Source organism: Raphanus sativus, unplaced genomic scaffold, assembly GCF_000801105.2.
Source record: "Raphanus sativus cultivar WK10039 unplaced genomic scaffold, ASM80110v3 Scaffold0002, whole genome shotgun sequence".
Classification (NCBI taxonomy): Eukaryota; Viridiplantae; Streptophyta; class Magnoliopsida; order Brassicales; family Brassicaceae; genus Raphanus; species Raphanus sativus.
In genome coordinates this window covers 115,660-129,413 of record NW_026615330.1, presented here as the reverse complement: position 1 = coordinate 129,413, position 13,754 = coordinate 115,660, and the positions used below count along the sequence as shown (strand labels likewise).

The following is a 13,754-nucleotide window of genomic DNA, read 5'->3' as shown; positions in this document are numbered from 1 at the left end:
TCAGAGGAACCGGCGTTTCCATGGAACACGATTGTTTTTCCTCACACAGCAGCCACATGAGTAAAGCAAGACGACGAGAAGGATAAGAAGAAGATTAAAGACGAGAAGAATCCTCCATCTTTTTCTTATCCCTTTGTAAACTCCAACCTTGCACGTCTCGCACGAGTAACACAACTGGCTCTGCGTGTTACTCCACGTTTTGCAGTCTCCAGTGATCGCTGCAGTCGACGTGGCCGGAACTGTCCAAAACGTAGCATTCTTTGCCTCGAAGCCACACTCTACTGGAGGTCGACAACATCCAAACTGAATACAAGAAAAAAAATACATATAAAATATATATACAAAGCATTAATTAACTAATTCCGGTTCAAATTTTCGATAAAAATTAACCAACCTACATAAATTAACTACAGATTATTCAAAATAACCAAAAAATCTGGTATTAATTTACAAAAATCTCCAAAAATACTCTATAATATGTAAATTACTTTTTGTTAAAAAATGTAAATTACTTTTAAGTTATATAAATAATTAACAATACTTCAGATATTTTGGATTACTAGGTCGGATTTTGCTTCGGTTTGGATTATAATTTATATATCCAGAGAGTATTAAAAACAGATTTGGATCGGAAGTTCGGATATTTGTTTCAGTTAAAAACTCTCATGCCAACTGAAAGATATGAACACATACCTTTACGTGTGTGAGGTGTTTGGCGTCAAAGTCAACGTCACGTGGACGAAACTTACAAACGGAAGAATCGGCCATGCATCGTTTAATCCCTTCCCAGTTCTTACCTTGAAGGAAATGGTCTCCGATCCAGTTTTGAAGATCACCGGTCTTGACATTCCCTATTCCCTTGTCTGAAAACGCTTTGCCGGCGGAAGCATTAGTTACAAGGAAGATGAAGATGGAGAAGATTAGGGTGAGAAGGATGGAGAGGAAGAGGAAGAAGAGGTAGAGAGTTATGATGATGTAGTTGTCGTAGAGAGCCGCGATGAGGCCTAAGGAAGAGATGAAGAAGAGGAGAGTCGCTGTCACGATGAGAGGGTTTTGAATGAAGCGTTGACATTCTGATGGGCCTGCGATGAAGAGGTATACAGAGAAACATAAGGTGGCGAGGCCGATCAATACGAGGATTGCGTTCGTTGTTATCACGGCGGCGTTGCTTAGCCGTGGCATTGTTTAATCGCCGGTTGTTTTTGGCCGAGAGAAAAGTTTTGTTTGTGGACAAAACGAATGTCTCAAACTCAAAAGTGTTATATATTAATATATATACATATCCATGTGTCTTATATACGAGGAATATTGAACTTGTTTACCAAATTATTTTAGAAAATGTGAACATTAAACTTGTCATAATCCGATAACTTATTATATATATTCCAACTTATGACCATTTAGTTATTGTTAATTTATAATATTGGTAGGGAGGGTAAAATATTCACATTTCAAAAGTACCCATAGAGTCAAAGATGTGATTGTTATTCTTAACTAGTTAAAGAGGCCCTTGAACAGAGACTCAGTTTAACATGATGAATGATATATTCAAGGTCAGTTTTGAGATTTAAAACAATATAAACATTTTAAGATGAATCTTCATTAATTTCTTTTCTAAAGATAAGACATGAATAATAGTTTTTGTAAATTTATGTCAAAAAAATATTTTAAAAGTTTAAGAGGGAATAACTGCCGTAATTAAAAGTTTAAACGGTTAATTGTGACGTGTGAATGGTTTGGTTACTAATAAAACGATCGGCACTATTAATTGGGACGTGGTTTCCACTAACTAAACATCTGAAGCTTTGGACGGTGTAGACTTAAGTTCTTTGACTTTGCCTCAATTACTTCATGACCATAACTACGCGCTTTTGTTCGAAACGGGATGATCTTGGTTTATATTTTATTAACCTTGTATGCATTTATTATATGTGTTTATATATTCATACAAATGTTATTACGTGTCTCAAATTAAAACCAAATCAGTTCATATTTGATTTGCTTATGTCATCTCCAGTTCGGTACGTGGGTAACAATTGAAACCTTTACATCCAGGAGTCTTTGGTTTGACATATCTCACAAGTTCTCCGTATTCTTGCGGCATGTTGATCCCCACCGTGTCCGCGAAGGCCAGGGTGGTTGCACCCGCTTTGATCGCTTCTTCGAAAACCTTGCATATATAATTCTTATCGAACCTGCTAAATTTAAATCACAAATTAATATTTTATAATTATATATGATATAGTAAAAAGCCCTATATATAAAATTCATCACATAGTCATTTAAATTGTTTTTATTTAAAATAGACAGCACCGTAAACGGAATGTACACGCAGTAAGGGTTTTAAGTTGGAAATTAAAACGTTGAAAATTTAATTAAGAAATTATATTTCAATTCAAAAGTAGTTAATAATTTCTATTACTAAAAATTCATTTAATATTGCAGTGGGAAATCTAATATTTTATTTTACGCAACCAGTCTTTTCTTTATAGAAAATAGTACTAAGATTTTATGTTCTTTCGATCCTGAGAACAAAATAATGGAAATGTATAGGTTTTAATATATGAACCTGCCGCCATCTTCGCAACCAAGTTCGATGTCATTGAAGCCTAAACTTTTAGCAAACCTAATGCTACTTTTTGTTATCCAGACGACCTCTTCTCTAGTCTGTTTCAGCTTATATTTCAGGTGAATGTCACTAGTAGAAGTGAATACTGAGTATCCTCGGCCTCTTTGCTACTTCGCTGACTCCAAACCGCCTTATTTCTTTGTATCATGCAATTATAATCAGTTCATTTATTGTTTTTAAAAATATTTTATCACATATTTTATATTTTGTCTCATTTTCCAAACTACTACATTAATTATATTACCATAATAATTTCACGTGTATAAATGAAATTTCTCTATTGGTGACAAGGATTAAAACCGATTAACAAAATTATTTTATTTGTTTACTAATCAGTTAGACATGACATTCAAATATACGTTACAGATCGATTGTTACGAGTATCAGATTTTTGTATTTTAAAATTAAACTATGTACGAGTATTAAAAATTTCCTAACAGTGTTTGAATTGAATTCTTTCTGATCTGGATAAATTGGTATCAACCTAAAAAATATCTAAATAATATATGTTTAAAAATATCACTAAACATTTTATAAAAATGTCAAAACCAAACTCGTACGGATGTGTAGGACAACGTCTAGTTTTTCTTAAAAGACTTAAAATCATGATTTGTAAAAGTAGCGTAAATTAAGATCTTAAGTTTTTAATTTGTAATAACACCACTGAAAAATAAATTTTTTACACAAGATCCATAAACTAATTGGGCCGGGCCTGATACAAATGGTAACACGTGTATGAGTATATCAAATAAAAACCAAATCAGTCTCATATCGGAAAATGGCCAATTAATTCCCCAAGTATTTAAAATTAACAATTTTATTCCCCAACTATTGGGTACGCAGAATAATTCCTCAACTCCTAATTGAATTAACAAAATTAAACTCATTATTAGTCCACGTTTAATAATTAACAGAGAACGTTAATCAATTGTTTTGCCCTCTTTTAAGTCATCTTCCCCAAGTCTCTTTCAAATCAAATTGTTTTGCTATCGTTTATCAAATTGTTTTACTCTATTTTAATCAAATTGAATTTAGATTTAGAGTTTCTTGTATTTTTTTCCCATCACAGAAACAAACAGGAGAGTAAGAGACGACGGGGAACAGAGAAGGGAGTGAGAGAGAGAGAGAGCAGAAATGAAGAGAAATATAGAGATGAAGAGAGACTGCAGGAGAGAGAGAGAGGGAAGAGAGAAACGAAGAAGATGAAAGAGAAAGAGAGAAGAGAGTGAGAGAGAGGGAGACAGAAACAGAAACGAAGAGGGAGAGAGACTAAGAGAGACTGCAGGAGAGAGAGAGACTGTTGGAATTGAAGAAGTGTTCAATGAGTCACGTAGAAAAAGAATGAAGAAGAAGAAGCTTGGAGCGCAAGAAACGGAGGAAAAAGAAGAAGAGTGTTTTCTTTGTATAAATATGTGTATCCTTCAGATCAATATAAAAATGTAGCATCAAAGTGTTCTCTCTTCTCTACAATAAGAAAACAAATGTGAGAGTAAAGAGAGACTGAGTGTGCTTGTGTGTTATGATAATATACACAAGTAGAAACATAGAGAGTGATTGTGAGTACAAAACAGAGACTGAACAAAAATCGTTTACAGGTTCTTTGATGGTTGCTTGATACTTATGAGGCTTTCGGAATGAAATTTTTTGTTGATTCATCAAGATTCACAAAATAACTCTCTCTAATTGTTTTCTGAATGAAATTTAGGGTTCATGTTGAAAGAGATTTGGGGAAGAAGATGACTTAAAAGAGGACAAAACAATTGATTAACGTTCTCTGTTAATTATTAAACGTAGACTAATAATGAGTTTAATTTTGTTAAGTCAATTAGTAATTGAGGAATTATTTTGCGTACCTAATAGTTGGGGAATAAAATTGTTAATTTTAAATACTTGGGGAATTAATTGGTCATTTTCCCTCTATACTATTAAAGCAGATGACTGTTTATGAATCTACCCCTAAAATTTCTACAATTAGAGAACAGCCCACTTTCTTTCCTTTTTTAATGAAAATCGTCTATTAAAAGCCCAACAGTTTCTTGGTACCAAATTTACTTCATGTTCAACGAAAATTCACAGTCCAATAAATTTTACATATTTTTACAAGGGAAAAACACCATTTAAATCCTTTTATCAAAATAAGCCAGAAAAAGCCACAACTTTTAAGCAAGGCAAACTAATCTCAAACTTTCGAAAAAATTCCAAAATAATCTCAAACTTCTGTTGACTCGGCTCTTTTAAGTATTACAAAGTCAACTGTTAATTTCTCTTAAACGTCTGTTAACTAATGAAATGATGTGTTTTACTCTGTCTTTAAAAATATTAAATTGGTTGAGTCTTGATCGTGAATCCCAAAATCGTTCATTTAAATCCCTAAATTGATCCATTGATCGCACATAAGAAGAAGGTGAAACTCTTGATGATTTGAAGAAAGTATATGGGGAGGCCGAATAAGGTTTTGCTTGAGTGAAAGAACTGAAGAGGGACACGAAGAAGGTCAAGGTGCAGGAGAAGATCGTGTGGTTGATCAATACAAATGAATATACCATTGATGGTATTTGATGATTACGACAGATGTTGCAATACAAATGCATATATAATTGATGGTTTTTTATGATCACGACAGATGTTGCAGTAAAAATGCATATATCATTGATGGGGAGATTGGTCACTGCAGAAAAGTGGATCTCATTAATCTCCATAACACGGCTTTACAAACTTGTGACCAATTATGATCATATATTTTGTTATCTAACATCCTCAATCTAGACTTTGACATCTTCATTACATGTCTTTGAATGACTTTATCCTCTTGATTAGAGAAACTTTGCTCCATCTCTCTTGCTCACACATTTAAAAAATGGCCGAGACAGATTCTCTTGCTTCCTACGTGTACATCTTCACAAGTTCACCACATACACACTCCACGAGCCTCTGAAGTTGATCCCATGGTGAAGAAGAGGATTTTTTTGGGAATTAGGGATTTGCAGTCGACGGAGAAGAAGAGAAGACCATTTTTTTATTTTTTAGAAAGAGAGCAAAATACATAGTTTTACCAATTAACAGACGTTTAAGAAAAATTAACGGTTGACTTTGTGATGTTTAAAAGAGCTGAGTTGATATAAGTTTGAGATTATTTTGGAAAATATTTGGAAGTTTGAGTTTTTTATGGCTTACTTACGAGTTGAGGTTTTATTTGGCTTATTATGATAAGTTGAGGATTTTAATGGCGTTTTTCCCATTTTTACAACGAAATGGGCTTCAAATTTCGAGTCTGTTTACATAAATTATGTTAAGAAATGTTGTCGGTAAACAAAAACGTTATATTTTCCCAAATTGAACCATTGTTAACCCATTAGACTCATTCTGTTTAAAATATATTTAGTGAAAATCATTAAAAATATTGTTTTATTTTTTTATACCGGGTTTTTCATTTAAGAAATAAACAAATTTATAAACCCATTATGCCAAATTTTCTGTAAAATATCTATACTTAAAATCATAAAAAGCCTGTTTTATTTTTTAAGTTGAGATTATACATTTAAGAACTCAACAAATTAATATATGTGATATATTTAAGAATTAAACAAACAACGGATTTGCAGCCGGGTGGGCGTTCGGGTACCCATTCGGGTTTCGATTCAGGTCTGTTCGGGTTTCGAATTTTCGGGTTCAAAGATTTCAGCTCCATTCGGGTATTTCTAAATTCTGGTTCAGATTTGGTTCAGATCTTTACGGGTTCGGGCGGGTTCGGATAATTTATTTAAATCATTTTAAAAATTTATATTCTTTAAATTTCTCAAAATGTATAAACAAAATAGTACATTACATATAAATTTGAATAGCATGTGTCAAAATACCTAAAATTAACATATAAATTAGTTTAGTTTAATTATTTGGATTGAGAATCAATCGATATTTAAAGTATTTTTGGTGTTTTGAGTATGTTATATATTTTGAATGTTTTAATATATATTAAATCTAAAGATAATTAATATGCATAGGTATATAAATCTATTTCAGATATATCTGTGTATCCGAAATACTTCGGTTCGGGTTGGATTCGGTTTCGGTTCTCTAAATACCAAAATTTTGAATCCATTCGGTTCTTTAATCAATTTCGGTTCGGATTCGATATTATTTTTTTGGATCGGATTTGGTTCGGTGCTTTACTTCGGGTTTTTTGCCGAGTCCTACCTATATGTGCAAACACAATTTTACTAATAACAAATAAATTACATTATAATTTATAAAAATAATACCATATTAGATAATAAACTATTGAAAGACATACTCACACTAATTAGAATAACAATTTATAAAAATAAAACCATATTAGATAATAAACTATTGAAACACTGAAGTACATCCTCATCTAATTAGAAATAATATTAAAATTGAAGAAATGATATTCTAATAGGTAAATACCCGATCTTTTAAAACGCGGGTCAAAATCTAGTTTTTTAATTAAAAACACTCATATTTGAGTTGCTGTTGTCATATCCTGTTCGGTAGATGGGTGACAATTGAAACCTTTTGCACCTCCCGGGCAATTGATTAATGTTTAAGCTTTTTATCTTCATATTGTTTTATTCATTACAAGTTTCAACAATACATGTATATATCAAAAGAAACTTGATATTACAGTGATACACAAACATAAAAGACATGTTCTTTTTCTTTGAAACACTAAAAGACGTGTTCACATATTCATACCGCAGACGCAGAGGAAATAGGAGGAGCCGGTACATAGCCGTTATTGTTGATTTGGTTGTCGTGAGTACCGTTTAATTTCTCTGAGGAGAAGATTTCATCACCACACGTTACTAATGCCTTCAGATCATCATCTGTGATTCTCTGAAATTATTAACATAATTGAAACCAATAATTAAGTGTGAGATCTCATAGCAAATCGTATTTAAAATTCTTATATCAAATGAAGATATATTTATATATATATATATGTAGAAAATCAAAAGAAAAACCTTTTTCTGCTTGGTTAAATCTCTGAACCGTGAGAAAACCTGGTTCAGTTTCTCATCACTGATTTCATATCCCAACTGAGAGCAGAAGTAAACACCCAAATATATTAATTAACAAATATAAACTGATCTCTTATATGATAGTGTATGATCATTGTATAACCAAAGGTACAAAATATTTAAAAAAAAGGACTAAAGATAATAAATCACAAGAAATTCACCTCTTTCAGACGACCTTTAACCGCATGACGTCCACTACATAGTTCCATAGTTTTTCAAATGAGTTAAAATGGTACTTCCCTTAGTTTAACTTGAGTAAAACCAAAAAAAATATTACTTTAAATTGAATAATTACCTAAGCTTTCCAAGAACAATGCCTGAATCTTGAGATTTTACAACTCCAACGTCTTCTGGTGATAAGATCTCATATGTACTCCGATTTTTCAATATCCCATCCTTCAAAATGGGTAAAGAATAATAAACAAATCAATATAAGTAGGTATATAATTGTTTTTTTTGTATACATATAAGTAGGTATGTATGTATATAGCCCCGAACCTGGTGAATGCCGCTTTCATGAACAAAACAATTGGCTCCAACTATAGGCTTGTGGGGCTGAACATACAAGCCGGTGTATTCTTGAACCTGCTCATGAATTCCCAACTATTAGTTAATTATTTTAAAGGCTAACTAAGGAAAGAAAACACTAGCTCCTCGACATGTCAAAGTTACCATCTTGCTAGTAGCCATAATTTGGCGTGTGTCTATTCTTGTGTAAACACCACCCATCAGGTATTCTCCTCGACATTTCAAAGCCATTACGACCTATATATACATACCAAAAAATTATTCATGTTGATGATGAATTTAATGATGATAGACCATTACGATCTTGTTGAGTTTCATGACTATTTTCAAAACCAACCTATAATAAGTAGATTAAGAGATGGATTTTTTTGTGTTAAAAAAAATGTTCCAAAGAAAATAGATTTATTCTTATCGGTTATATTATCATATGTTTTGTCTCACTTTGAAATGTGTAGTTTCTAGCATATCATACCTCTTCAAGCGGTGCATTTCCACTTCTTTCACCTATTCCATTGATTGTTACGTCCACTTGTCGTGCTCCCGCACATATACCCTATTAATATGTCCATATAGTGTGTAATTGTATATGTATTTTGATTGGTATTTGTAAATAAAATGCAGAGGGAAAATTGGAAAAGGTACGGCGATTGTGTTGGCGGTAGCAACACCAAGGTCATTGTGACAATGAGTGCTGAGGATAACATCATCAATTCCAGGAGTGTTTGCTTTGACGTATCTCAGAAGTTCTCCGTATTCTTGGGGCATGTTGATCCCCACCGTGTCCGGGCAGGCCAGGGTGGTTGCACCCGCTTTGATCGCTTCTTCAAAAACCTTGCATATATAACCCTTCTCCGACCTGTTTAATTTTAATCACATATTACTATTTTATAAATATGTATGAGATGGTTAAAAAAAATTATATAAAAGTTTATTACATAGTCAGGCAAAATCTTTAACTTTATCTTGCAACAGCTAATAACGCTTTAAAATTAGTTATGCAATGATTGTTTGAAATATTCATGTATTCCAGTAGGGCTGATCCAATATTTTTCTTAAACGTTGATGTCTAGGCCGAGTCTCAATAATTTTCTAAGGGATCAAAAACGATGATTAACCTAACTTCGGTTTTCTAAGTCAGATCTAAGATATGATTTCATTTTGCATGCCAAGCAAACCAACTTATTTCGTGGCAGGATGCAGACACATATGACCGACGAATTTACATCTTGTCACAAGTTCTCTTCTTACCATCAGGCTATCACTTGGTTCAGATAATTTTAATTTGCTGCATGCAACTAAGATTTTCTTATAAAAACATAGTACTAAAATTTTATGTTCTTTGGAACCTTTGAAAAAGATAATGGAAATGTATAGGTTTTAAGATATGAACCTGCCGCCATCTTCACAACCAAATTCGATGTCTTTGAAGCCTAAACTTTTAGCAAACTTAATACTGCGTACGACCATCTCGAGGACTTCTTCCCTAGTCATTTTCAACTTATATTTCAAGTGAATGTCACTAGTAGAAGTGAATATGAGTATCCTCGGCCTCTTTGCGTACTTCACTGACTCCCAAGCCGCTTTAATATCTCTTTCTTTGCTTCTTGCGATGACGCATATCACTGGGATATAACCTGTTTCCTCATCCACCTAGCAACATACAAGACAATCTTTTAGTGCTGAACATTTGACAATTTCTTCATCTGTGCATGCATGCTTATGAATGACAAGAATAAGGTTTCTGGTTCGTATGCCTATACATCCCTAGGGTGAAATCTAAACCATTTAAATCCACTCTCATTTGGAGAGAAAACCTCTTCCATCGGAACTTGAACCTATGATCTTTTGACACTTACTAAATAATCTAAGAGTTGTATTGTATCCCTATGTCAATTCCTCATTAGTAGAAACAACAAGGATAACTATATAGTTTTTTGAACTTTAAGTTAACTATATAGTTTGGCACCAAAACAACTATTGTGCGAGGTTCAGATAGCTTCTCTCTGACTTTCAACGTTATAACTATCTTTAATTTGAACTATGTTATTAAAACCCCTTTTTATTAAATAAAGCGATATAGTTTTCTTTTTATGAAAGAAAAAACGATATAGTTTGAAGAAGGAAATAAAGACACAACCTCATTTCCCACGGTCTTGGCGATGGTTTTGATGGTTTCAAACTCTTCCTCTGAAGACGCAGGGAAACCAACTTCCATGATGTCTACTCGGAGCTTAGCGAGCTGCCAGGCAATCTCTATCTTATGTGGTGGAGTAAGTGCTGCACCGGGAGATTGTTCTCCGTCACGGAGCGTTGTGTCGAATACACGCACGTAGTTCTTGTCGGGGAGCTTGTTCGGAATATACTCTTGCCACCGTTCCACAACGGTTTTGAGGTCAGTACCACTAGTCTCAGCCTTCTTGGACACAGAGGAGCAACATGAGATGAGCAAGGACGACTTGTTGTACGGACGGGTCAGGCGGACAGATCCAAAGGGTAAGAATGATCGGATAACCATGGTGGAACCGGTGGTAGGGATCATTCCGGAAGATGTCAGAAGTGCCGATGCCATAACTATGAAGTACGTACGTAGGAAAGAAAGAAATATTTTGATTGATTTGGAGGATAAAGATAGTGAGCAAATTGTTTTGCAATGAGATGGAGAACATGTACAATAAAATTCTTCTATATTTATAGATGGGTAGAAAATCCTTTTTAATGGATTTCTAATATATGGTTAGTGGGATTTATACAAATGATAAGTGCAGCAACTAGGCTTGTTCAATCCGGACTTTGGAATGGTTTTGGTTCGTTTTTTTCGGTTTGTGAAAATTAGCTACAATATTAAAACAATATTTGTATATCATTTTAATGAATTGTTCTTTTCAGTTTATTCAATTTATATACTAAACTATATTTATATACTATAATTTTTTAAAAAATAACATCCATTCGTTTTATTACCAGATCTAAACCACTTTCTCTATTTCAGTTCGATTTTAATTGGTTGGTTTTATCGAATTCAACATCCCTATAAAAGTATAACTCATGTAAATTCTAAAAAACGTAAGTTTAATGACATATTTCATATATAAATACAAGAACAACAATGTGATCTTCAGTTAAACAAAAAAAACAACAATGTAATCTTAATATTTTAAATAAGGGGGAGTTAGAAAGATAATACTGCTTAAAAGTGGGAGTTGAAACCCCTTTCTTGAAAAAAAAATGTAAAAGTTAGAACATGGTATTTTATTAAATCAAATATCGTACTAATTTATTAGTAACGATCACGTGGTATGCATTCCCAAGTAGGTAGCCACATGTGCTAATTTCTGCGAAAAGGCTTTTTAAGAGTAAACCAGACTTTGGGATATTTATGTAATTTGACCAGTAAATAGGTTTTCTAGTAACTAGCAAGTAAATATTAAAAAACAATATAAAATTATTATTTTTATTATTTTTAATATTAGCCGCGGATTCCATAGATGACCCGCTTAATTGCGTGGAGCGGGTGCGGATCTTATTTTTTTTACTCGCGGGTCATGTGAATCAAATTTTTGAACCCGAAAAAATAAGTCGATCCGCGGGTCGCAGAGCGAATCGGGGCGGGTTGACCCGCAAACCCAGACCTAAACCACACTCTATTGCTGAGACACATCCTGTTGTTTGTTATTTCTTACGAAATAACGCAAATATAAGTTGACACGTTTTTTTTTTGTAACTGATAAGTTGACATGTTGCTGCTGTATCTCATGTCAGTATATGTAGAACAAAAAGGTACAATCCTTATCTCTATCCAAGTATCCATCATTGGACCAATAAATTATTACTTTTTGTTGTTTTTGCATCACAATCAACTCCTACTACAAGGAGACTACCAGAGGGTTAAATTTAAGAGTACTATGTGAGTATTTGAATTAAATATGAAGGGAAGTTTTTTTAATGAGACTAATATAAAGGGAAGTTAAAAATATATGTTTTTAATATGAAGGGAAGTGAAAAACTTAATAGTGTGACAAATATAATGGATAACTTGGTTCATAGCCAATATACAAGATGCTTATATTTTGCTTAATTACTTTGGGTGGATCGTGAAGTAGTAGTCTTTTGTATGTGTTGTATCTGTGTATTTTAAATCTTTGTGCATCAGCAAAAGCTCAGCACTCATTGGTTAGATATGCTTTTTCGGTTTAGAAAATTACATTTTCCATACAAATATGCATTTTTGTAGGAAAAAAGAATTATGAGTTTGAAGCTGCTATAAATACGAGTGTAAAGATTTGTAAGATTATTTATTTCATACAATAATAAAAAATCCTAAATGGGTATTTGCTTCAATTCGTTTTGCTCTTTTGCTTTCTTCTAAGTTAATTCGCGTGTTCACAGCAATATGTGATGTGAATTGAGTTCAGTCTTGAAATGATCCAATAAAAGACAATGCACTCATACTTAAAAGAACAAACAAAAGCAAATATATATATATCATTAAAGAAATAAAATAGATATATATTAGATACATATTGTGTTGAAGTCACTGTGATCATAGACATTGTTGTGAACAACGAGAATCAATTTTGATGAACAAAAAAACAAAACGTTTTGAGACAAACACCCCACATTGTTTTATTATTATGTGAATGAATAATTTTGTAACCTTTACACCCGTATATATAGGAATTTCAAAAACACCTGATTTCTTTTTTTCTATAAAAATATATATTTATCTACAAAATATAAAATTTTCTAAATTAAAATGATATACCGTACCGCGAAAACATGTGGCCCCTGCATCCCCAATCTCTGAATGCCAACTTTGATAATAAGTTTATCTTCCTTACGCCTATGATACTCGTATTCGACTCTACGAATACTAACCTTTTACTGGTGTATAGAGATTCAAGACACATTCAGATGCAACAAACATAATCAAGATTTTTGATCTAATAGATGCCTTATGGAAAAAAAAACATGCTTTCTATAACAATAGAAGGTTCAAATACTATGAGAAGTCGAACCCTCGTAACTGATATAGCTGACCAATGTAGTCGTATGGGAAGAATCCACCAAGTTGGCGTCATGGTCAGTATAAGTGTCTGTTATGGTCAGTATAAAGCCACTGAGTTTGCATTGGCTTTGTCATGACCCGTCTTACGTGCATGGCCAATGTGATTGTTTAGGAGTTCAATTTTATTGTTTATTGCACAAAAGCAAATTTAAATTTCTCTTTCCTTAAGCCTTCTTCCGAATGACTCAGAACACTAAGATATACACAAAACTCCCGTAAGAAATGCAAGTTACAAAAAAAAATTGCAAAAGACATAACGAGCAAATAGCAAAAGGAAGAAGTTTTCTAAGATTGACAATAACATATATCCAAAAGATATCTTCTCTAGATTCATATGACCACCACTGTTCATGTTAAATTATTGTTTGAAAACAAAACAAATTTAGAAAAACAAAGAGCACGTGGAAATTTGAAACTCCAATTGGGCAGGTAGGTGAAACTTGAATCTTTGTACCTCCAGGTAGGTGACTAATTGTGCTTAATATTTCCTTGT

The 13,754-nt window shown here is 32.9% G+C and overlaps 2 protein-coding genes across 2 annotated transcripts; both read right to left on the bottom strand.

Moving 5' to 3' along the window:
• LOC108811220 (tetraspanin-12-like) lies at positions 1-1,217 on the bottom strand. The gene is made up of 2 exons (XM_018583264.2): positions 694-1,217; positions 1-303 (listed from the first exon to the last, which is right to left on the bottom strand). The coding sequence occupies exons 1-2, from the start codon at positions 1,180-1,182 to the stop codon at positions 1-3; spliced, it is 792 nt and encodes a 263-aa protein (XP_018438766.1). The 5' UTR covers positions 1,183-1,217.
• Positions 1,218-7,183: 5,966 nt separating this feature from the next.
• On the bottom strand, positions 7,184-10,909 carry LOC108813467 (methylthioalkylmalate synthase 1, chloroplastic). The gene is made up of 10 exons (XM_018586032.2): positions 10,334-10,909; positions 9,587-9,846; positions 8,839-9,052; positions 8,669-8,749; positions 8,341-8,433; positions 8,167-8,253; positions 7,964-8,064; positions 7,830-7,863; positions 7,612-7,686; positions 7,184-7,483 (listed from the first exon to the last, which is right to left on the bottom strand). The coding sequence occupies exons 1-10, from the start codon at positions 10,763-10,765 to the stop codon at positions 7,337-7,339; spliced, it is 1,524 nt and encodes a 507-aa protein (XP_018441534.1). The 5' UTR covers positions 10,766-10,909; the 3' UTR covers positions 7,184-7,336.
• Positions 10,910-13,754: the final 2,845 nt, after the last annotated feature.

Bases quoted from the DNA above. Each gene is read 5' to 3' on its own strand.
- LOC108811220 (XM_018583264.2), bottom strand. From the start codon at position 1,182: ATGCCACGGCTAAGCAACGCCGCCGTGATAACAACGAACGCAATCCTC. The intron at 304-693 runs GTATGTGTTCAT...TCTTGTATTCAG, and splicing joins AACACCTCACACACGTAAAG to TTTGGATGTTGTCGACCTCC.
- LOC108813467 (XM_018586032.2), bottom strand. From the start codon at position 10,765: ATGGCATCGGCACTTCTGACATCTTCCGGAATGATCCCTACCACCGGT. The intron at 9,053-9,586 runs GTTCATATCTTA...AAAATTAAACAG, and splicing joins GGTTGTGAAGATGGCGGCAG to GTCGGAGAAGGGTTATATAT. The intron at 8,750-8,838 runs GTACCTTTTCCA...ACATATTAATAG, and splicing joins CTACCGCCAACACAATCGCC to GGTATATGTGCGGGAGCACG.